The sequence below is a fragment of the Silurus aristotelis genome, assembly GCF_946808225.1.
Source record: "Silurus aristotelis genome assembly, chromosome: 12".
NCBI lineage: Eukaryota > Metazoa > Chordata > Actinopteri > Siluriformes > Siluridae > Silurus > Silurus aristotelis.
This window is the reverse complement of record NC_139585.1, coordinates 7,393,792-7,417,712: the sequence shown is the minus strand read 5'-3', so window position 1 is coordinate 7,417,712 and position 23,921 is coordinate 7,393,792. Positions and strand designations below refer to the sequence as shown.

General features: G+C 39.8%; 2 protein-coding genes across 3 annotated transcripts in view; one reads left to right on the top strand and one right to left on the bottom strand.

Moving 5' to 3' along the window:
* The window catches only part of syde1 (synapse defective Rho GTPase homolog 1), a 28,838-nt gene extending 16,126 nt beyond the window's left edge, over positions 1-12,712 (top strand). Inside the window, exons 2-8 of one of the 2 annotated variants that reach the window (XM_083556456.1) lie at positions 659-1,315; positions 2,421-3,371; positions 5,105-5,334; positions 8,032-8,158; positions 8,250-8,416; positions 8,800-9,085; positions 9,601-12,712. In XM_083556456.1, the coding sequence (XP_083412582.1) occupies positions 659-1,315; positions 2,421-3,371; positions 5,105-5,334; positions 8,032-8,158; positions 8,250-8,416; positions 8,800-9,085; positions 9,601-10,037 (2,855 nt within the window). In that variant the 3' untranslated portion in view covers positions 10,038-12,712. The remainder of the gene's footprint in view (positions 1-658; positions 1,316-2,420; positions 3,372-5,104; positions 5,335-8,031; positions 8,159-8,249; positions 8,417-8,799; positions 9,086-9,600) is intronic. The other variant, XM_083556457.1, reaches the window with a different exon arrangement.
* A 1,269-nt stretch (positions 12,713-13,981) lies between these two features.
* ccp110 (centriolar coiled-coil protein 110) lies at positions 13,982-22,219 on the bottom strand. The gene is made up of 11 exons (XM_083556525.1): positions 22,164-22,219; positions 21,614-21,757; positions 19,466-19,594; positions 16,803-17,772; positions 16,311-16,393; positions 15,530-15,640; positions 15,342-15,443; positions 14,842-14,946; positions 14,481-14,557; positions 14,296-14,355; positions 13,982-14,214 (listed from the first exon to the last, which is right to left on the bottom strand). The coding sequence occupies exons 2-11, from the start codon at positions 21,746-21,748 to the stop codon at positions 14,160-14,162; spliced, it is 1,827 nt and encodes a 608-aa protein (XP_083412651.1). The 5' UTR covers positions 21,749-21,757; positions 22,164-22,219; the 3' UTR covers positions 13,982-14,159.
* Positions 22,220-23,921: the final 1,702 nt, after the last annotated feature.

The window sequence follows — 23,921 nt, the reverse complement described above, 5'->3', positions numbered from 1 at the left end:
GATGTGTTGGGTTTTGTTTAAATCTGATATTTTATCTATACATCTATATTTGATGACTTTCGGATGAATGTCATTGCACACACTCATGACTTGAAGCACGTCCTAACTGACATGTTCACACAGACATATTACCATAGGTCAAGGAACCGAATAAGATATCCTCTCAGTCATGGTGATCTGTTACTGTAAGCTGAAAGAAAGATAGCAGAGGGTAGAAACTTCCAGATGTGCAGGATGTGAGATTGAAGAGGAAGGGGGAGATCTGGAGCAAGAGAGAGAAGGGGAAATAAGGAGAGGGAGAAAAAAAACTCTTTATGACTATGCTTAGTCTTCTCCCCTCTTTTTCTTTCCTCGTCTCTTTTGTGCCACAGTTCATGATCTGAAATTCATGTCTGAAAAGTTATTTTTGGAGTGGAATGTGCCCTGATTAAATTATGTAAAGGCTAATGACTGTCTCAGGCACCACATGGATTAACCATTAAACTAAATCACTCTGAGTTCGGTGACTTCGGCTTAGCGTTGTCCCAAAGAGCCATTCTTTATGAAGTGAGTCACTCTGCTCTGCTCAAACAAAATACCTGAGTGCCAAATATGGTCTAATAGATGGTATAATAGACAATCCGCTTCCTCTCTCACATTCTCATTCTCTTTATCTTAGATGGACCAAAGAAGGCAGAGCTCATCCACAGCTCTTCATCGTCCTCAGTGACCGAGGTGGAAGTAGAATTCACAAGACACACACAGATCACAGTGTCCAAAAAACAGAACTGGGCCAAACTTTCATCCATCTCCCGGGATGTGGACCAGCTCCCAAGTCTGAACTCGGTGTCTCAAGTGCGTGAAAGCTGTTCCAGCAAGGTCCAGGCTTCCAAACAGGCCTCTATTAAGGAGAATGGGTTTGAGGGGAGATGGAAGGATGGAACCTACCCCAGAGCTTGCCAGAAGGCCGACATGGCTGACTGTGCTGACATGGCAGATACAGGTCTTCCAGAGTTAGTGACGCCTCCAGTCACAGAGTACTGCACCTCCTTGGGTATGAGTAAGCTTTCTGGACAGGGAGTCTACCTTCAGCACCTGGAGAGGAGTAGTCGTGCTTGGGTGCTGTCCTCAGGAAAGGCCCAGGCTCCGGATGAGGCCTACACAGCTTGCTTCACAGAGCGAAGGCATGTGACTGAAAGTGAGAGCAACATTTGGTACAACCCAATCCCAGAGGAAGAGGACGGCCGGGTCAGTGGAGAGAAGTTGAAGGAGAAAGATATAGTCGAAGATCCATGGAGAAGGAGAGAGATAGAGAGGGCGCCAGAGGAGTTCAGAGGTGAGATATCAAATGGAGTCCAAAAGTGTGAGGTTTTTGGGGGAAGAAGTTGAGCATTGAACTTCAGAGTGCGCATTGACATTGATGGGTTTCCGATCCATTGGTTCAGGTTGCCCTTTAAAATGTAAAAAAAATATAAAATATACTGTATATTGAAATGCCCATGTGTAGTTTCATAGTGATGTCACCCAGTTTGTGTGTTGTTACCGAATTATGGTCTGCTGGTTCCCCTGTGGGCTTCTATTAATTTTATGTATTTTTTCTCAGGGTTTCACAATCAGATTTAATAGTCACTGTGCACAGCGTAACAGGAAATGATTTGCATTCCATGCCTTTTAGTGGTCTGTGGGAGATGTTTACTGTACACCTCCTCGTTCCTCTATGAAATTCATATTTCTTTCATTCGATCAGATGAAGGGTTCATGATTTGAGTTCAACATGATTTGAGTTTAACATAAAAAAAATTATTTTTCTTTTTTTCCTTTAAGTTTTGTAATGTTGTAATACATTCTGATGTTTTGAACTATTTCCACTTTAAACAATAACCTCTTCTTCTAGGTAATTTATTTTAAATAAATACTTTTATGAGACGGTAGATGAGGGAAATTAGGTCATATGCAGTAATTATTGGCACCTTAAACAAGAACAGGCCAAATGAATAAGACTAATTGTAAAAAAAAATGCTAAATGCGAGTGAGTGACAAATTAAAGGAAATAAAATAACAAAGTGCACAATGAGCTACTTGAACAGCTTTAGTGCATCATGGAATTTATAGTACACACCCCTTGAACTGTTCTGGACTGATGTTCTTCTCAATTAGGTTGAGATCTCATGACTGGAAGGGTCATAGCATATGATATTTGTAGCTATTTAGTAAGATACATTTAAGGCTTACATACTTATTAATGCAAACAGTTATCAGTCTTTTAGAAAAATATATACTATCTAAAAATATTTAATATCAGCCTTCCCAGTAGAAATGTTTGTCTCCAGATGTAAACCTGTTTGAACCTTGAATAGGCTTTTACACATAAATATCGTATCAAACTATGCAAATGTAAACACAAACATCTTTAATATTCTCTCGGTTAATTTTTTTCACAGATGTTCTTCAGCAGTCTTGTCACCCCGATGCTCCATATCTGTGCAGCAGCAACAGAGGTGCTAGTTGTGCCAGTGACGGCGCTAGCGGTCCAGCGGGCCCTTCTGGAAGCCCTGGAGCACAAGTAAAAAGCTTAGGAGGAAACCCAAGCACCAGCAGCAGCATGATGGATAAGATTAAATCTCCCGGCACAGTACGGCGTCTCTCTATGAAAATGCGCAAACTCCCAGAACTGCGTCGTAAGCTCAGTCTGCGCTCGTCACGTAACCAACGGCACGTTCAAGGACAAGGGGGTGGCGGTGATGTGCCAGGGGGTGCTGACGAGGTGTCACCACCTAATGTGTGTAAAGAATCTTCCAACAACGTCATCAGCAGGTACCATCTGGACACCAGCGCTCCTGCCAGACCGAGGCGTCGCTCTTCGCGCATGCATTCTGCTAGCAAAGGTGGTTACCTTAGCGACGGCGACTCTCCAGAGCTTCTGCCCAAGCAGGATTCGAGTCAGGGTTTAACTAGCGGGTCTCAGGGATCAGGACAAGAGACACAGGAGTCGCCACAAGCTCCTCCACACTGCAGATGGCAGGATACAGTCGGGTCATTCCGGCCTTACACTCTAGCAGAGCAACCGAGGTGTGCCCAGAGAGTGTCAGGCCTCCTCACGGTGCATCTGCTTGGAGTCTCTGATCTTGTGCGATCTCGCACCGCTAAAGACGTCTTCTGTGCCATCCAGGTGGACGGAGTGACACGAGCTCGCACCGCTTTGCTCACATGTCAGGAGACGTCACTCTCGTTAAACCACACCTTCAACCTGGAGCTGGAGCGAGCACGCATGCTGAAGCTAATTGTACTCACACCAAATGCTAATGCCGTGGAAGGACCCACAGGCCCCAGTGGTCAAGCACGCAACCGGGTATGCTGCCTCGGTGCTGTAGCAATTCCTCATTTGTTTAAAGGTGAGATATTTGTGACTGCATATTTTATATCCATTCATTTAATTGATTAGATATTAATGGTAATGGCCTCAGTATTCTCAATGCGTAGTCAGAAGGCTCGTCATCTAACGTGTTCGTGTGCGAAGTTTCCTCACGTTCTAAATTTGCGCCACAGTTACATCATGTTTGTAAAAGCCGAACGTCATCTGGCATGAAGTAAGCTGAGGCCCTAATGGTGCCTTTTTGTCATAATAGAATTATGATAATTATCAGTTGGTGTCATAAATACCATTCCTTTAAACTCAAAATGACTAGTTAGGATTTTCTGATCCAACATGATTTCAGGGATGAAGTGAATGAGTGAAATAAAGGATCATGATCAGACTGAGTCCTGAATAAAACTCTTGATTGTGAATAATTTAATTAAACGGCTACATATACACTATTCAGATAAAAGTTTGTGATTCTAAGATATGTGTATGTGCTTTATTAACATCCTATTTCACATTTAGTCCATATTTCCTGTAATAATAACTTCCATTCTTCTGGGAAGATGTTCCACTAGATTTTGGAGTGTGTTTGTGGAGATTTTGGTTTATTCAGCCTCAGGGGTGGTACTGGGGTGGTCAGGTACTGATGTAGGGGAACTGACCAATGTGAACCCTATACTGTAAACTATATATTTTATACATTCCATTGAATTGTGTGCCTCAAACATTTTGGCAACAGTTTGTGGAAGAACCACATAGTGCTGTAAAAGTCATGTATCCCAATACTTTTGCCCATATAGTGTATTTATTTATGATTGGAACCATATTTTATTGAAATTAGATTTCTGTGTTCTATTTCTATTCAATTTTATGTCACAGTACAGTCAAATTTGACAAATGACAATGACAAAAGAGTGTCAAATATGACAAATGATCATGATTTTTAATGTATGCCTACAATTATAGGATTTCTCAATTCCCTATTTCATGCATATGCTTCTACAGATCACTGCAGTCTAGGAAATCTCTACAAAACTAAGCACTAAAACTACATTTACTTGTCTTCATTTGTCAAATGTGTTTATGCAAAGCAACTCGTGAGCGATGCCGCGTCAAAATCTGCGAGCTGTTAAAGCAAAATCCGATCCAAGAATAGAGCTGTTAAAAGTCTGATCCTTGTGCTGCACCACCCCCCAGTGAGTTGTAGTAAGCTGTAAACACAATTGCTGTCCTCATGCAATGATCTGAATCAAGTTAATCTGACTGCATGTTCCTGGTGAACTGTTTATATATTTACTCTAAACGCAGCAACATGTTATATCTCTCTTTGCGTCACATGAAATTTGAAGCAGATGTTAAGGAATGGGATTTAGTGTCCCCATTATGTAACATTTAATGTTATGTAGTGTGTGAGTTTTGCCAGAGCCTGCTTTGTTTGATATTAGCCAGCATTAATCATCTCAAAAAATCCTTAATGTCTGAAGATTAAGACATGAGGAACATGCACCTAATAGGAGGAGTGACATATTAAATAAACAAAAATTCGATTTAGGTATTTTGTTTGTATTCATTTCACTCTACTATTATGCGTGTGAAGTGTCAGCTGGTATGTAACCATAATCGTGCTCAACTCGGATTTATAGGGTGAAAGAGGAATTGACATTTTACTGGACCTCGTGTCTGTTAGTAAGTTTATGCTCCCTCGGTTTTGGCCCCCTTCTGCCCTTCTGCTTGTTTATCTTTGCCCTATTTCCCTCCCTCCAGCCTCCCGGACTCAGCAGCTGTGTGTGAAGCTGGAGCCGAGGGGTTTGCTGTATGTAAAGCTAACCCTGTTGGAGCAGTGGGAGGCGCCGACGCCCCGCCTTAGCGAGCTCCCGCCCCCGTCTGTGTTCGGAGTGGAGCTGCGCCGCCTGGTGGAGAAAGAGGCCTGCGTTCCCAAAGTGCCTCTTCTCATTCAGAAATGTGTGGCTGAGATTGAAAGGCGAGGACTCAAGGTAAAATTGAGCATATATTTGTTGGGATAAAAGTACACTGTGTCATAAAATCTCTGTACATAAAGCAATGTCTTAAAAACATTTGTAATTTTTTTTAAGCTAGACTTTAAGAAAGCCAAATCAATAACAAAATAAGAAAGAAAGCACAAGAAAAGTGTGTCAAACACTCCATTCAATTTAGTCGCTTACTACAATCACAGTCCCATCTCTTTTTACTTTACTATATTAACAAGGTATTCTCTAGCACAAACATACGTACCAGTGACATACCAGTGTCGATTTATTCATTGCTAGAGACTCAAATTAATTAAATAATGCATTTGTTTGACCTAATTTAGGTAATACAAGTGTGTGTGTGTGTGTGTGTGTGTGTGTGTGTGTGTGTGTGTGTGTTCAAGATCAAGATATGATCTACTTAACTCTTAACTGTGTCTTTATTCCTTTCAATCTTTATTCATTCACTCATCAAATATGTGGAATTGTCAGGTTTTTTCCTTTTAAGAGAAATTTTTGAAGCTGGACATAAAACGCTGAAGAATATATAGCGCTAGCGTTAGCAGCTAGCCATTTGCTGGTAATGCTAGAGCTATGGATTCTTTAGCGTTTTCATGCACGGGCAAAACAAATCTTATTTCCGGTACGGAACAAGTAGCCACAGTGACACTGCACTAATGCTAGTATCCTTCTAAAACCCCTGGCATTAGTGTGTATGTTTTCAAGGTAATGATAATAATAAAGTGCATTCAGAGGCGGAGACTAAACAAACTTGTGGTCCACCACTTAATGTGTTTCTGAGGGAACTCAGATTGTAACTATGGTCCGCACGTAAAAAGGATTGCGTTGAACCGAGAGGCCTGTACTGAAAGATTTACTGTTACCCCCCCTAATAAACATTGTTCAGAGCTATGCATAGCATGAGATATCATATTTTGGAACTCGAATCTAAGTTGAGTTTAAGTGAACACATTTAAACAGGGAGTCCAGAAAGTGTCCATAAATAGAGCAAAAATTTTAGTTATTATTATTTTTCAGATAGTGTTTAAGAATGCCTTTGACAAAAGAAGAACATTTTGAAATCAGTTTATGGCTGAATTGGGAAGCTGTTTCCAAACATGTTTACAACATGACGGTTGTGCATACATCAGTGGGTGTTCCTGGACCAGTTCTCAGTTGGTTTGCGACACTTCCAGTACTTTAAAAATGTGTTAATACGTTTGGCAACAGTCTTATGTGGGAGGTTTTCTAGTAACATCCATCACAACTTTGTGACAGCTTCCTGATTTAGCCTTAAAAATATATATATTAAAACACTATTTGGTAAAAAAAAAAAAAAAATATTAAACACTATTTGTTAAAAAGTGTCATTTTTTGTCTATATGTGTCTATAAGTGTACGTTTGTGATGAAATGAAATTTGTATATATTTTAGAGTAGTCAATGAGTTTAAGCAGTATAGATTTACTGTTTTCTGAAAATAACTCCATATACAGCTGTGCTGTGCGTCAGGTGCAGAAGCTGCTTTAGGAAAACAGATGCAGGAGTGCTGCAGCATTGCTTTAGAGGTTGAAAAACAGAAGGTCTGCTTGTCAGTGCTCAGACCATACACCACACTGCAACAAGTAGGTTTGAAGCCTGTCCAAGAGCATGAATTACTGGAAACATGTTCTGTGGTCTGATGAGGACAAGATAAACTTGTTTGGCTCAGATGTTGTCCAGCATGTGTAGTGACACCCTGGTGAGGAGAACCTAGAAAATTGTTTCTTGTCTACAGTCAAGCATGGTGGTGGTAGCGTCATGGTCTGAGGCTGCATGAGTGCTGCTGGTACTGGGAAGCTGTGGTTCATTAAGGGAAACATGGATTTTAATGTGTACTGTGAACATCTAAAGCAGAACATGATGCCCTCCCCTCAGAAACTGGGCCAAACGGCAGTTTTCCAACATAAAATCTACCCTAAACACACCACCAAGATGACAACTGCCTTACTATGGAAGCTGATGGTGATGAAGTGACCAAGTATGTCTCCTTAAACCGGTTGAGAATCTTTGGGGCATCCTCAAGCGGAAGATGAAGAAGCGCCATGTGTCTAACATCCAGCAGCTTTGTGATGTCCTTATGGAGGATTGAAAGAGGTTTCCAGCAACAACCTGTGCAGCGCTGGGGAAATCAATGCTCAGGAGGATTAGGGCAGTGATAGATATAAATGATGCTTGAACAAAATATTGACACTTTTTTGGCTGTATTATTGCTTGTAAATTAGCTTTTTAAACATCCCATTTACTCTACTAGATTTTGGAGTTTTAGAGATTTTTGCTCATTCAGCAACAAGGGCATTTGTAAAGTCAGGTACTGATATAGGGTGAGGAAGCCTGGGGTGCATTCAGCAAGTCCAACCCATATAAAACATGTGTTCATTGAGTCAGCTTTGTGCACAAGGGCAATGTCATGCTGGAGCAGGTTTGGGTCTGCTAGTTCAAATGAATGGAACATTTTCCGATACTACATCCAAAGACATCCTTTAAAATGTTGTGCCTCCAAGCTTGTGGTAAAAGTTTGGTAAAGAAGTAAGTGTCCAAGTACTTTTGTCCATATAGTGTATTATCCAGTTTGATTGTTTTGGAATAGGAAGCTTATACTGAGTTAATGTGTGTGTGTGTGTGTGTGTGTGTGTCTGTGTCTGTGTCTGTGTGTCTTGTATAGGTCGTGGGTCTGTATCGTCTTTGCGGCTCTGCAGCTGTTAAAAAGGAGCTGCGTGATGCATTTGAGAAAGACAGCTCGTCCATCACTCTCGATGAAGAGCTGTACCCCGACATTAATGTCATAACAGGTAAATTCAAGCCCGCACACACACACACACACACACACACAGACTCAGCCTGAGTTCCTCAGTGTGATGAGTCAGTGTGTTTTTTTTGCAGGTATTTTGAAGGATTATCTACGTGAGCTGCCTTCACCGCTCATCACGCGGACTTTGTATGAGGTGGTTTTGGAGGCCATGTGTGTGAGACCTGCCTGCAGGAACGACAACACACACAGATCACACAACACTGTCACTCTGCTGCAGTGTCTGCCTGAACCAGAAAGGGTACAGTCTGTGTCTGTGTGTGCCAGTGTTTGTGTGCCTGCATGTGTGTGTGTTTGTCTTTCTGTGTGTCTGTCTGTGTGTGTCTTTGTCTCTGTGTGTCTTTGTTTTGTTTCTGTCTGGATGTTTCTATGAGTTTCTGTCTGTCATGCTGTCAAGCTGTCATGTGTCTACCAGCATATGCTGCTGTGCTGCGTCACTTACTCTCTGTGTGTGTGTGTGTGTGTGTGTGTGTGTGTGTGTGTGTGTGTGTGTGTGTGTGTTTGTGTGTGTGTGTGTGTGTGTGTGTGTGTGTGTGTGTGTGTGTGCGTGCGTGCGTGCGTGCGTGCGTGCGTGCGTGCGTGCGTGCGTGCGTGCGTGCGTGCGTGCGTGCGCACACTCTCCAGGCCACGCTGTCACTCCTGCTGGATCATCTCAGTCTGGTGGCTTCCTACAGTGACTGTAATCTGATGACGTGTCAGAACCTCGCTGTGTGTTTCGGCCCTGTTCTGCTCACTCCGACGCAGGACTCATGGAAAGCAGCAGGACCTGGCACTTTCCCATCTGCCCCTGCACGACTTGGGTGCAGCCTGGGAGGAAGAAGCTTCACACAGCCCAGCATGGAGATGGCCAGCGCTGTGGACTTTAAGCGGCACATTGAGGCCCTGCACTACTTGCTGCAGCTCTGGCCGAGTGAGTGGAAGCATAAAATCTTTATTCGCCTAACATTTATGAGTTAAACCTTTTGTGACACAAAGCATACATTTAATCAATGTACACAAGCACTGCGGCTTTTTTATAGGTGCCTCGCTTTCAGACCCTCTCGGTAACGAGTGTTATTTATTAGCGCATCCTTAAAACACTTCATGTCTGTCAGCAGTAACGGCTGCTTTTTCAGTCTTGCCACATGCCTCATGTGTCATGCACACAGCTGGACTTTCAGCTACTCATTCCATCTGTGGCTAATTTGTACAGCAGATCAGTATTTGTGTGTGTGTGTGTGTGTGTGTGTGTGTGTGTGTGTGTGTGTGTGTGTGTGTGTGTGTGTGTGTGTGTGTGTTCATGCCATTACACACATTTTTCTCATTAGTTCATAGTCCCTATAGGTCCAGTTCTCTAAGCATTGAAGCTTGAGGATGTTTTCAGATTTGATGTTTAGATTATTGTTTAATAAAAACACGCATAATGATGTGTCAATTCTACTTTAGTTCCAACAGGAAGAGTGACTGCTCAATCGTCCTATCGTTTAGAAGACGAAGAAGCTCCTGCTCCTCCTTCCCAGAATCCCCTGCAGCATTGCGCTCAGCGGCCGTTGTTACACGTGGAGTTGCCTTCGCCGCAGGACGTGGCGGTGGTGTCACGCAGGGGGCGTGGCCGCCTGGAAAGCCCTCCCTGTAATCGCTACGCAGGTGACTGGAGCGTGTGCGGGCGGGACTTCCTGACCAACAACGACGCGGATTACGACGAGGTGGCGGGCAGCGAGAGCGATGAGGACGAGGTGAAGAAAAAGGACTGGGGGTACACGGACGATTTTGCGCTGGACTTTGACGCGCCGTTTACATGCAGACTGAGTCTGAAGGACTTCGATAACCTCATTTCCGATCTGGAACGGGAACTCGCCAAACAGATCAACATCTGCCTGTGAGCACTGCCTCCATGTAAACACTGTATCTGCACTGCATTGAAGGCATTCAAAGGCAGGGAATTATGGATTTTTGACGTGATGTAAATTGAACGATAATTGGCTCAGATAGATAGTGGTTGATCAGCCAACACATGATGTGCCTTTTAACAGGCAATGTGTTTATTGAATAATTTTTTTATTAGTTTTGCCCTGAAGCTATGAGGCTATTCTAGCTAAAGTCATGAAATCTCTAATTTGGTGATATAACAAAAAATGTATCTTATTTTATTTAACAAACATTAATCACAGACCGACATGCTGATATGTTTATACACTTTACTTGGGAGTTGGTTGCTTAGTGGTCAATGCATTAGACTTTTTGATCGAAAAGTCACGAGTTTAAATCCAAGCCACTCCTCAAGCTGCCACTCCTGAGCCCCTGAGCAAGGCCCTTAACTCCATAGCTGCTCAGTTGTATTAATGAGATGAATGTAATCTCCTATCATATATACATCGTATGAGCATGATGAGTTTTCCCTGCTTGTTAGGTACATCATTCTTACAGGAGCTCCATAGAAAGATTCTAAACCTTGATTGTGTACATAATGAAAGACCCAATGCTGAAAAAAATCCACTGCAGATACAGGTGATCACATGGGCGGTTTATGATGAAGGTCGACGACAAGCAGGTTCTTCTGCTTTAGTAAAGTGTGAATGAAGGTTTATTTAATAAGAATACCCAGACAGAGAGGTCTGTAGGGCAAGTCAAATCCTGCAGAGTCTTTAGATGGACTTGATTCACCTTAAAAATGACAAAAGTTAGTACATTCGTTTGCTAGGGATTCCTTAGATTCCTTCTGGTCTGATGTCATTATAATTAAACAAATCCTTAAAATCATAGTGTTACACCCCAGTTTAAATCACCACCATTTTCTTTTGCTTTATGCTCAGGATTCACTGATACTGCATCACTAATTGCAGTTAGTCACACCATTTGTATTCTACACCATTCCTTATACATTTCCCAGGAAGTTTTCTAGCAGTTTGATGTTCAATTATAACTTTTCTTAACACTGCATATCACAATACAAGTAAAAAAAAAAAAAAAAAAAAGGAACCTGTAATAATTCGGGGATGGGGGGGGCATACCACATCATAACTGCATTAATACACAAAGATGATGTAGATGTTTGTACCTTGTTCAGGAGACAGGTTTAAATTTTTAAAGAAGAAGAATAAAAGTAGATTACTGAGGTAACTTGTCAAACTTATAGTGCATAAAAGCATAAAAGTTTTGAACGATCGGTTATTATTAATGTGCTCGATGAAACGTTATTGTTTCTGTACGTAACCCCGTAGAACAGCTCGAACAGCGGTTCGAATTCTGTAGCTGTTTCCTGAAGAAAAATTTAATTTCTCTATAAATAAATTATAAGCCTGTATAAAACATTCTATGCAAATTGCTAGGGCTAAATCTGGATCTTTGCTACATGAGTATTGATTGAAAGCAGCAGGAAAGCCTGTGCAGTACCTATTTATGCATGCCTCCTTTCCCCTGAAATAAATCTTCCCGTCCAGTGTGACCTGCCAGCGGCACTTGGGCCAAATATTGTGTAAAGTTTTCCACTGGGACATTCCGTAACTGGTCCAGTCTTAATGCTCGGGATGCTTTAGCCGTTTTATTCCTGAGCTCAGTAAGATCGCATTTTGTTATCGTGATGAGAGGATTTCTGGTGCCAAATGAAAACACAGTCTTCTTAATGTAAATTCGATTTAATTCAATTAATTTTTATTTGTAGAGCGCTTTTAACAATGGACATTGTCTCAAAGCAGCTTTACACAGATAATGCGGTAATAAAGAATACATACGTTTGTTATTCATTCAAATGCAGCCTACGAGCATGCAAGAAGGCCTGGATTCGGGATCTGGAAATTTTTATGCCTCTTTACCTCTGAGCTACTAGTCAGGTGTTTGCATTCGAGTCGTATTCAGTATTAAAGTATTAAAGGGGATTTCGAGTTCATTTTGAAGAATTCATTTGAATTTTGCACAATTCACTTTGAGCTTGGCAGCACAGCAAAAAAGAAAGAATAAGCAAACGAAGGCGTATTGAGCCTTAAATTTAAGGCACGGTGTGCATCAGATAATCAGAACACACACATACACACACACACACACACAACTTCAAGACCAAAGACACGTTTGATAGTTCTTTTGCACTTCTGTCTATTGCGTATATGGTTATATGATGCTGCTGCTTACTTGGTCGTGTGCAGTACACGGTGTTGCTGTTGCTGGTGTAGCACTGTTTCTTTAACATTGAAGCACGGTACATGTTTATCCGACTGTGATTTTAGCTATTAAAAAATGAGCATGGAAAAATAAAGACATATGGAATTCAAAGGCCATTACGGAGCAAGAATTTGCTCATCATGCAAAAAAAAAAAAAAAAGAAAAAAAAAAGATGTAATCATTTTTATTCTATTTTTGTTCTCTACAGTATTAATTTGTATTGCACATTTACAGCAAGCACTTATTTTTGTTTCTGTGTATTATGCATATGTGTACTAGTGTAAAAAAAAAAAAAACTCTTAAATTGGTACCTTTAAGTACCCTGCAGTGTTAACCAAAAACAAATAAAAGCACAGTATTATTGTTTTTCATGTCATAATTATTAAACCAGTGTTGTATTTAACATTTGGAACTGTGTCCTTTTGGTTTATACGTCATATGTGAAATACTCTGTTTCTTTATAGTTCTTTTTCCAGACTAAATCATCAGAAACGATTATATTTAATGATTTGACACTTCCAGGAACATGTCAGTGGGATTTGGATATGGTTTGAATGTCCTGCAGTCTTTAAATCTCAGGGCTGTTTAATATTTAAAAGATCTTTGTGTTTGGCATCTTGAACAACTGGAATACAGGACGTGTCAGCTGAAATTCTTCCTAAAGGTCAGTCTTCTGTGTTTTACATTGAATATAACCAATGTGTTGTGGGAACAAGGTTAGATCAGGGTTTTTTATTTTTTTATTATTTTTAAATTTTTTTTATACGAATAAATCTCATTGTGTTTTTAATAGAAATGTTTAATATATTTGTATAATATTCTTGTTAAAACCATGACATGATGAGGATACAGTGAAAGCTGAGGTGTAATGAGATGCTGGAATCAGATTGAAACTCAGAGTAGGTCTGGCATGTACGGGATATATTTTTATTAGTATTTTTTTCATCCTACTGCTATCTTTCAGAAACACTTCGGACAAAGGCACGAAAGGGAAAAATAAACCACAGATGTAGAAATACCAGCTCTGCCAGCATGCTGAACTCAAACAGTTCCTCAGAATCAACTACATCATAAGTTTAGCTGGTTCTGTTTCACAACCTTTTACATTTAAATGCTTTAAAACCAGCTCAAGCTAAAAAAAAATAATAATTTTATGCATTCTGCAGGGGTCTCGATCCAGAAAATCACATGGCACCTTATACATTTTGATCGCGATCTGAAGTCCTGCGATGTTGTATGGATTAGAAACAGTGATATTGAGTAAAAGACAGGAGGTGGAGCTGGAGGTAGCAGAGCTGAAGATGTTAAGGTTTTCGTTGGGACTGATGACGATGAGCAGGATTAGAAACGAGTTTATTAGAGGGACAGCGCATGTAGGACGTTTTGAAGACAATGCGAGGGAGGTGTGATTGAGATGGTTTGGACATGTTCAGAGGAGGGACATGGGGTATATCGGTAGAAAAATGCTGAGGATGGAGCCGCAAGGATGGAGGAGAAGAGGAAGACCAAGAAGGAGGTTTATGGGTGTGGTGAGGGAAGATGCAGGTAGTTGGTTTGAAAGAGGCAGATGTAGAGGACGGGGGGGTTGGGGGGGATGATCCGCTGTGGCGACCCCTAATGGGAGAAGCCGAAAGAAGAAGAAGATAGCGTAAGGTTCGAAATAATAAGACTCTGCAGTTTTAATAAAATATACAGTATACTATTTTAATTTAGTACTTGGTAGATTGGCTTTAAAGGCTCTAGGATTTCCACACCATATTTATGTAATGTAGTTACATTGTTCAGTTTGTCATTAAAATGTAATAGATTTGAATTAAACAATTGAGGTGAAGTCACCCTAGACTTTATATTTAGCCCAGGGACTGAGGAGATCTGAACTGGTCTGCAGTCCTCCTCATTACTCTCCTGCAGGGGAAAAGAGGAAGGAAGTGTTAAATAATCTCTCAGTTTTTGAAGAACGAGTGATTGTTTAATAGACCTACTCACACTGGTTTACGTTTCTGAGAAAGGCTTGGTGCCTTCCTGCATCGAGTCGGCTGCAGAACCCTACAGGGAGGGGAAAAGTGAATGTAGTTTTTTACAAAGTGAAACCTTAATGTTTAAACCTGACTTAACACAAGACAATTGTGTAGGTTATTAAGTGTGCTGTATAATTTGCTGTCTGTGTTCACCTCTGTTTTAAGTAGCCCTTGGAATTCTGGGTAACAGACGACTGGCATGGTGTATTTTGTTCACTCTCTGCTTTTTCCTGTGGCATAAATGCAAGTTTGTCTTTGTAATCTGTGCGTAGTTTGTACATTGTGTGTCAAGTCAAGAAGCTTTTATTGTCATTTCAACCATATATTGCTGACGTGGTACACAGTGAAATAAAACAACGTTCCTCCAGAACCCTGGTGCTCCATAAAACAGCATAAAGCTACATAACAGAAAACACAGGGCTAAGGACTAGTAAGTGTCCTCGCCACATAAAGTGTGTGTGTGTGTGTGTGTGTGTGTGTGTGTGTGTGTGTGTGTGTGTGAGTGCATGTGTACCTTTTTCTCACTGTGTCTCTTTCGGTCCTGTTGAAGTAACGCTATTCTGTCTCTCACAGGCCACACAAAAAGGATCTCATGCATTTCACACACAGCAGCGTGCAGCTATAGAAACACACACAGACATTTAATAGCATGTAAAACGTGGTGGAATCACTGACTTACGTTTTTTTATTTTTAAAAAATCCATTTGCAACAAAATCACACAATTTGCGTTTTATTTTATGAGGTTAATATTGATGCTTCTGCTAGAGATGATGTATGCAGGTGGTGCAGCTGTGGCTGCAGTGAAAGGAGACCTCATTCGTTGCTGTGGGAGATACTTGTCTGTGATGCAGTGCTTTGTTATAATGAGTTTCTGTATATTAATAATAATATACTGTATATATCATAATTATGGTATTAAGAGGTGGATTGATTTAAGTAGAACACCACTATGAGAGCCTAGGTTTAACTTCCATTTAAATACTTTTTTTTCACTTCTAAGAAACATGTGTAACCTGTGCTCTGACTCTCTTCTGCAGTTTGAGATCCTGCATAGTGAAGGAAGCTCTCCTCTGGTGCGTATCTGCCTGAAAATAGCGAATGACCTCCCTGGAGTCCTGCGTCACACACATACACACAAGCAAATCATATACAGGTATAAAACTATGTGATTGTGTGCATTTACTGTATAGTGTGTGTCTACCTGTATGGTTTTCTTCAGGTGTTTAATTTTCTCTGTTTGTAGAAGTCTGCGTGTGAGGAAAGCTCGGGCTGCAGCGGTTAGACGACAGGCTGCCTTCTGCTGTTTCTGCAACTAAAACGAGTTTGGTAAATAATTTTATGTTATCAGAAATGTGATACTTTTATCTATGCTATCTTATCAACAGCCACATTTCGTAACATGAACATACACATAACATCTCTGTAATCTAGAAAAACGCATAGGTAGAAGAAGAATGTTATTGTTCAGGATAAATGTATAAGGATAGATTTATTCATAAAAAAAATTTTGATTCGCTATTCTCTATTTATTTCTGAAAAAGCTGCTTTGCAACAATGTGCACTGTTAAAAGCGCTATACCATTAACATTCAATTGTATTAAAAATGTATATCTCTTCCTATTTTATAATTATTTGTACTGACATTACTGTCCTTTAGCTGTACAGTGGAGCCTCTATCTAACTCTGCACAAATCAGATCAGATTAACAGTACACATACACAGATTTTTACTTTCATCACTAGGCACTGATTTAATCAATATTTTGTTATCAATAAGTTAAGAATCCACCAATCTTATACGCCTCAAACACTTTTCTGAAAAACCAGTGTTACCGATAGTACCCTGTACGTTCATAAATTTAAAAGATCCTCCATGTTCAATATTTAGTAACTCTTGCTTGTCCTGCGCTAATCCGTCTAATTGATTGATTTTGTAATGAGCATGCTTTCTGAAGTATAAGATTAAAAACCTATAGATGGGACCTGTTGTTGCTGTGTCCCTTGTTCCTGTGTTGTGGCTGAGACTTTCAGTCGCTCACATGGACTTTCTAATACCTGGACTTCACCTGTAACAGGGGACAGGATAGAGAAATGTATTGCATTTACTACATGGCATGACCTTATTAAAATCTGTAATCAATGACAGTTTTCAATTGTACAAGAGAAACCTACACTTACTGTTAACATTTTAAATGCTCTGCTAATTTATGCTATGCTAAATTTTATTGTACTTTCAGGAATTTTTGTTTAATCCTTTTAGACAAGGATTAAACTTGGGACTTCTGGATCTGTATGGATGAAAACTACCCACTGCACCACTATGCCTCTGGTGTGAAAACATCCTGGAAGTTATTACAAAAAGTTTCACCATGTGCTGCATGTTAAAGAGAAAGTCCTGGCAAATTTGGTGTAAATCAGTGCAAGTCTATGAGACTTTTTATACTCTTGATTGTGTTTGTTTGAATTCTCACTCACCTTTTGTTTTATCCTGGAGAATATCAGCTGCAGCTACATGCTCCTCGTTTATTCTGTGCTTTAACTGTCTTACCAGCTCCATCCTGCATCTAATGAAGGTCTCTGACTCCTCTGAGCCTGAGCTAAGCAGTGACCTGAGCAGTGTTGGTGATGGACTTTCCACATCGTAGGACTGATTGAGTGGAGCTGGAGGGAAGCGTTGATGAGTTCCACAGTGGTTATGTTGGGTTTCCATTTTTTTAAGGATTTTTGGCTGGGCTGTATTAAGCATGTTGACTGGTCTGCTCAACGTTAAGCTACTGAGAGTAAAAGAAGTGGATAAATTATTGCTTGTTTTTGTTAATCCAGTGCTGCTGCAGTTGCACTCCATACCAGAAGATGCTGGTATAGTTGGCTGTTCTACAGAAATTTTTGCTCCTCGATTAGAGCTTTGAACTGGTTCATCAAAGCTATAAGGATGACCTTCTGACTCATTAATGGGAACAGAGATTTTGGATGAATAGTGTCTTGGTGGACTTGGTAACTGTGCATAAGACTCCATTATACTTGCACATTTACTAAGTCCATTAAGTAATAAGTGAGGTGACCTCAGATCAACATCAGCACTGCATATCAGGCTGTTACTACACTCCCTCACCGGTAGATGCTCTAGTGATCTGCAGCTTCCATTCTCCATATTAAAGGCAGGCTTTTTACTTTCCTTTTTCTTGCCACTTTGCATCTCTGCATGCCTTGAATCCCTAATTCCCATTCGAATCTCTCCAGTACGGCCTGGCTGAATCTCCCCCTCTTCTTTTTCCTCTTTTTGTTTTCTCACTCTCTTAATGTGGCTGTTCAGGATTCGCAGGGTCTCTTTTCGCTGTGCAGTACGGTTTAAGAGGAAGCTTGTATTCGTCTGCTCATCTGTTTGTGTTCTTTTAGTACATAGGGCATCTGGAGCCTGATTATCTTCATCCTGTTTCTTTTGCAACTGCAAAGAAAAGAAATCCTCTATATTGGTTATGAAATACAACTCTCAATGTATACTATGTGCAGTAGGTGGCATTGAAGAATTCCCCCCCCCAAATACTCAGGTTTATGTTATGTTATGTTCATGTCAACTTATGGTTGGTGAAGAGACTATGAGCCAGTTCAAGTAAAGTGATTCCATTATAATTCAGGTGAAGAACATTTATAAGAAAAGTGGATCAGAAATGCTGTCCTTTATGTGTGGTAGCAGAACAAGTGGTAAGACTTTTCACTGTGCAAAAGTCAACTCTTCCTTTTTGTGCAGAATATAGTTAAGTGCAGAAGCCTGTAGGTGACAACCTGTAGGACTAGTTAAGAAGTTGATTTACTTACTTATCATTTGGGTATGTTGCTTTACCAGGTGATAAATATTCTATGTAAACTTAATCACTGCTTGTTTCGAGTCGGTGTTACAAACTTACATAGAAAATGAATATGCACACACACTACATTTTGTAGTCTGTTCGTGCAAAAATGATGTGTTCAGTATTTAGCCTTATCAACTATGTGTGGTGGAGGTGGGAGCTTCAGTGGTTAAGGCATTGAATTGGAACGTGAATTGGAAAGTCACAAGTTCAAATCCTGGTACCACCAAGCTGCCACTGCTTTAGCAAGGTGCTTAACCCTCAACTGCTCAAATGTAAGTCACTCTGGATAATGCACACAGGCGGTTCATGCTCGAAAACCCTCCAATGTGGCTGAATTACAACAATTCTGCATAGATGAGTGACCAAAGTTCCACCACAGCGCTGTAACAGACTTATTGCAAGTTATCACAAACGCTTGATTGCAGTTGTTGCTGCTAAGGGCGGCCCAACCAGTTATTAGGTTTAGGGGGCAAACACTTTTTCACACAGGGCCATGTAGTTTTGGATTTGGTTTTCTCTCAATAATAAAAACCTTCATTTAAAAACAGCATATTGTGTTCACTTGTGTTATCTCTTACTAACATTTAAATTAGTTTAATGATCTGAAACATTAAAGTGTGACACACATGCAAAAAAATAAGAAATCAGGAAGGGGGCAAACACTTTTTCACACCACTGTATGTTCTAACATCAGAGTAGGTTTTTCTGTATGCTACTCTAGATAACGACGATCGTCAAAATCCTCCAAATCTGCAAATTTATGTGCAACCTGTGTGTTTTATTGCTGAACCTCTTTTCCGTTGAGCTCGAATACTCTGGATCTGTAAAAATTTTTTGTCAATTATTTACAATTGTTGCAACTCTGTTTTTTTTGTCAGTTATGAGTTGTACAAGTCAAGTGGAGTGCTTCGTGTCTGTAAATCGTTTTTTTTTTTGTGCATTTCTTTTTAGCTTTGTGCACATTTTTACAGTGCCGTGAAACCTAAAACACAAAAATGAGACTTTTATTGACCACTAATCTTAAACCTTTTTCTCTTTAAGAAAAACTTTATGCTATAACTTTAACTTTAGAGTACAGTATTCGTAAACTACAAGGCAGTAAAAGACAGAACTCACCAAGAAAATTCACCAGAAAAATAGGTTATTCCTGACCACATGAGGGCGCTATGTGGAATATTTAGGACAATACATATAAAATGGATGATGAAGTCTCCCTGCACATGGCTCATTAATTGGACTGGCAATCCCCATTTCTTATACTCACTATTTAGGAATAGTGTTTTTTACCTGTATGTGTTTGATGACCTCCTGCACTCGATCATGCAGAGACCCGAGTCTCAGTGTGTGTCTCTCACACTCTCTCTGCACTGCTTTCTGCCTCTGTTCAGACATCTCAACACGCTGCTCTTCACTGAGCTACACACAAACATACACACAAATATAATAATGTGACAATCCTAATTATACCTTTAAATCTCACTTTAAGAAAGCAGATTATAAAACTTCACTATAAATACATAATGGTCCAAAAAATAATAATAATAAAAGCTTAGCAGTGTCTCAGACGATTTATTTATACATTTATATTCTGCTTTTCGATTATAATCAGGTTTATTTGTATAGTGCTTTTAACAATTAACATTGTTTCAAAGCAGCTTTACAGACATGAAGGGGTTATAACATTTTCTTTATGTTAGTGCCTTTAAGTGCCTAAAAATGTATTCCTAATGAATAAGAAAGTGGCAATGATGAACTCCCTGATATGTTATGAGGAAGAAACCTTGAGAGGAACCAGACTCAAAGGGAACCCATCCTTATCTGTGAAAGACTGAAGAAAGAACAATACTTATAATCTTACACCCCAGTGCTCATGTTAGTTCTCTCTCTCCAGTGTTCTGTATTGTTTAAAGACTATAATCACACTCTTGATGTCAACCAAATGAGGATTGGTTTCCCTTTTGAGTCTGGTTCCTCTCAAGGTTTCTTCCTCATAACATCTAAGGGAGTTTTTCCTTGCAACAGTCGCCATGGCTACTCATCAGGGATAAATACACATCATTCACCTTAACGCTTAAAATTCTGTAAAGCTCCTTTGAGAAAATGTCTGTTGTGAAAAGCGCTATAGAAATAAACTTGACTTGACTTATCTGAATGTCCATTCATTATAGTTTTATCATTGTTTGAAAGTGTAACTACTTTATAGGTGGTCTCTTTTTCTTTTGTATTTATACACTGTGATGTATATTCTTGTGACAAGGATGGACAAGATTAGAAATGAGTTTATTAGAGGGACAGTGCATGTAGGATGTTTTGGTGACAAGGTGAGGGAGGTGTGATTGAGATGGTTTGGACATGTGCAGAGGAGGGACATGAATTATATTGGTAGGAGAATGCTGAGGATGGAGCCACCAGGAAGGAGGAAAAGAGGAAGGCCAAGGAGGAGGTTCATGGATGTGGTGAGGGAAGACATGCAGGTAGTTGGTGTGAAAGAGGCAGATGTAGAGGACAGGGGGGTATGGAGACGGATGATCCACTGTGGCGACCCCTAATGGGAGCAGCCGAAAGAAGAAGAAGAAGTATATTCTTGTTATTATTATGTCTCTACTTTTTTATATATTTGCACGTTTTTCTTTGCTGCTGTAAAACAGACATTTAGGTGTATCTTATATTATCTTATCGTTGAGGTGTACTGTTTAGTGATGCAAAACTGTAATGCAAATTTTAGTGCTTAGACTTTTAAGATTATTTACAGTCCAATATTATAGACTGTATATTATTCTGATCCACAAATATTCATGGTTAATAGTAAATAAGGTATAAAAATAATTTATTGTCTGAAAACACAATTGGGTTTTATAATGTGTTAAAAACACAAAAGGGGATTGTTATTAGATGGTAAATGGTAGATTATGGACCTATGGATGATCATGGAGAAGTAGATGCCGAGTGTTTAAAGGCCCTGGCATGGAGAAGCTGATGCTGGATCTATGATGATCACAAATTGTTCTGTATTGTTGAAAGATTTATGATCAAACTCTTGATGTCACCCATATGAGGATGGGTTCCCCTTTGAGTCTGGTTCCTCTCAAGGTTTCTTCCTCATATCATCTAAGGGAGTTTTTCCTTGCCACTGTCGCCACGGCTTGCTCATCAGAGACAAACGCACACCATTCACCTTCACTGTTGTTTTCTGTAAAGCTGCTTTGAGACAATGTCTGTTGTGAAAAGCGCTATACAAATAAACTTGACTTGACTTGACTTGACTTAATGGAATATATTGTCATTCGAGATCATATGATTCATGCATTCGATCATCCATTACCAAATATTTATAATAATAAAAATAAAAAAGAACAACAAAGACAAGAAGAAGAACTATAAGGTAAAGAAGACGAAGATGTAAAGAAGATGAAGAGGATGCAGAAGAACCTGTACCCTGGGCAGAAGCGCGTGCCTGCCGTGGAAGCGGAAAGAGGATTGCGCCCCCGTGTGGTCGTGCCGTGCGCTGCATCCACTCTCCGCGTGCACGCGCGACAGAGTCTTTACACAAAACTCTTCATAGCTCTCCATCAGTTCTTACTGTAAAGTAAAATAACCACACGATCACATTTCCTCAGACTGCGTTATTTATGTTTTTATTTTAATTAGTATCACTGGTAAGTAAATCGGTGAGTCAATTCAGCACAGAATCGTCTTGCTGTTAGAAGAAATAAATAATTAAAAAACCCTGCTTAGTTTGTTAAACTTCAAATAAATTAAATGACGGGACCTGAAAATTTTAATCGGTTTGTCCTGTTTTATTATATTTTAAGGTATTTTTTTTTCTCGCTAGCTCAATAACAATAACAAAGTCCATTCATTCTCGTGATATCTAACATTCATTATACTTCTTTTTAAGTTTTTATTGTATTATCATTACAGCCATATATAGTAACAATATAATATATACATATGATATATAAAATATATAAATATCATTTCCTACCGGATAAATAGGTTATTTTTGTTGTTGTTTATATGCCGATATGGAGCCTCCCGGCGGCTCACACTTCCGGAAACTAACTCTGTTGCTTAGAAACCGACAAAACCCCGCCCACGTGCTTGTGTCATTTTGGACGCGACCAAAAATAACTGAAAACAAATCAGTTTTATTAATCACGCAATAATTAACAAACAAATATGTGTGATAATGTAATAAATGATAATGAAAATTTATTTTAATTTATTGGGCTGAATTGCATCTTGGATTGTTTTAGTTTGTGTGTGAACGCTATTCAACTCAATTCAGTTTTGTTTGTATAGCGCTTATAACTATGGACATTGTCCTTAAGCAATTTTACAGAGATAAATAGTTTCTAAAGTATATTTTTATAAGTTTAGTAAGTTTATCCTGATGAGTAAGCCAGTGCTGACTGTGGCGAGGAAAACACTCTGAGGAAGAAACCTTGAGAGGAACCAGATTCAAAAAAGGAAACCCATCCTCATCTGGGTGGTACCCCATTGTCCATTTATTACAGTTCCATTATTGTTGACGTGTGCTACTCAGTAATAGATGCTTAAACGCAGAACTATCCATGAAACGTGTTCCTAAGCCATTATAATAGACTGTCTTATATTAATTACAGATCAAATCTATCCTTAAAGTACTTGAGTTGCTCAGGAACTTTATGGATCTTTATGTTGTTGATGTGGAACCATCCTCAGCTGCACAGAGTGTCTCCAACTGAGAAGAAAAGGACAGGATCATTGGACACTGGTACCTTAAGAGCATGTTTGACTCGACAGAGAGAGAGAGAGAGAAAGAGAGAGAGAGAAATGAAGATTAGATTATCTATATATCTATTATATATTAGATTAGATAAAGTATCCTTATGTTTAATAAAAGTTAAATACACTGTACAGCAGGGGTGTCCAATCTTTTTAACAAAGAAACAAAGAAAAACAAAGAAAAATCTTTTTCATTCCAATCAAGGGCCACAACTGATACAAAGGAAAATCATTAGATTTAAACAGGTAGAATTTGTGTGGATTTGCTTGGTTGTAATAAAAACCTGCTTCCACACCCACCCTTTGTGGAAAAAGATTAGACACCCCCTGCTGTGCAGTGTGATCAGATTGTGACTTCGGCTAGTCTAGCTATGGCAGCATTACTAAATAGGAGAGCCAGAAAGTAATGAGGACATGAGGGATCTCTGGGGTAAAAGACAGGGGGCCACACCACCATCAACAAACCTGTGAGACATCCGATTTCACCAAATCATGCTCAGTTGCATTTCATTTACCTGTAAACTCACTGGACGAGATTTATTTCCCTGCCTTTATTCCTTTTTGTCTTTTATGTCACTTAAATATCTTGAATATTTGATTGTTTTGGTCCTGACATTTGACTAGTCTTGCTTACTTACAGTATAAGCAGATCATGAACAGAAGTCTCAGTGACCCCCAGCACTCACGGTGCTGACCTGTACAAACTGCAAACCGGCATCTCTCTGCTGTGTTTCAGCTACAGACACCAAATGATACAGTATAAATGCAGAGATCATATGCTGAGATTAGACATTAAGAAGACGCTGGACCAGTATTTTTTATAAAAATTTTGTTATTATAATTCCTATTTCAACATCATTATTCTTGCAGGTCTTCCCGTGGGCTCACCAACTGCAGGAGGGACCGTAAGGGACGGTGCTGTGAGGATTGGGCAGCAGTCGAAGGCGGGGGCCTGCTTAGACTGCTGCCCCCGTGA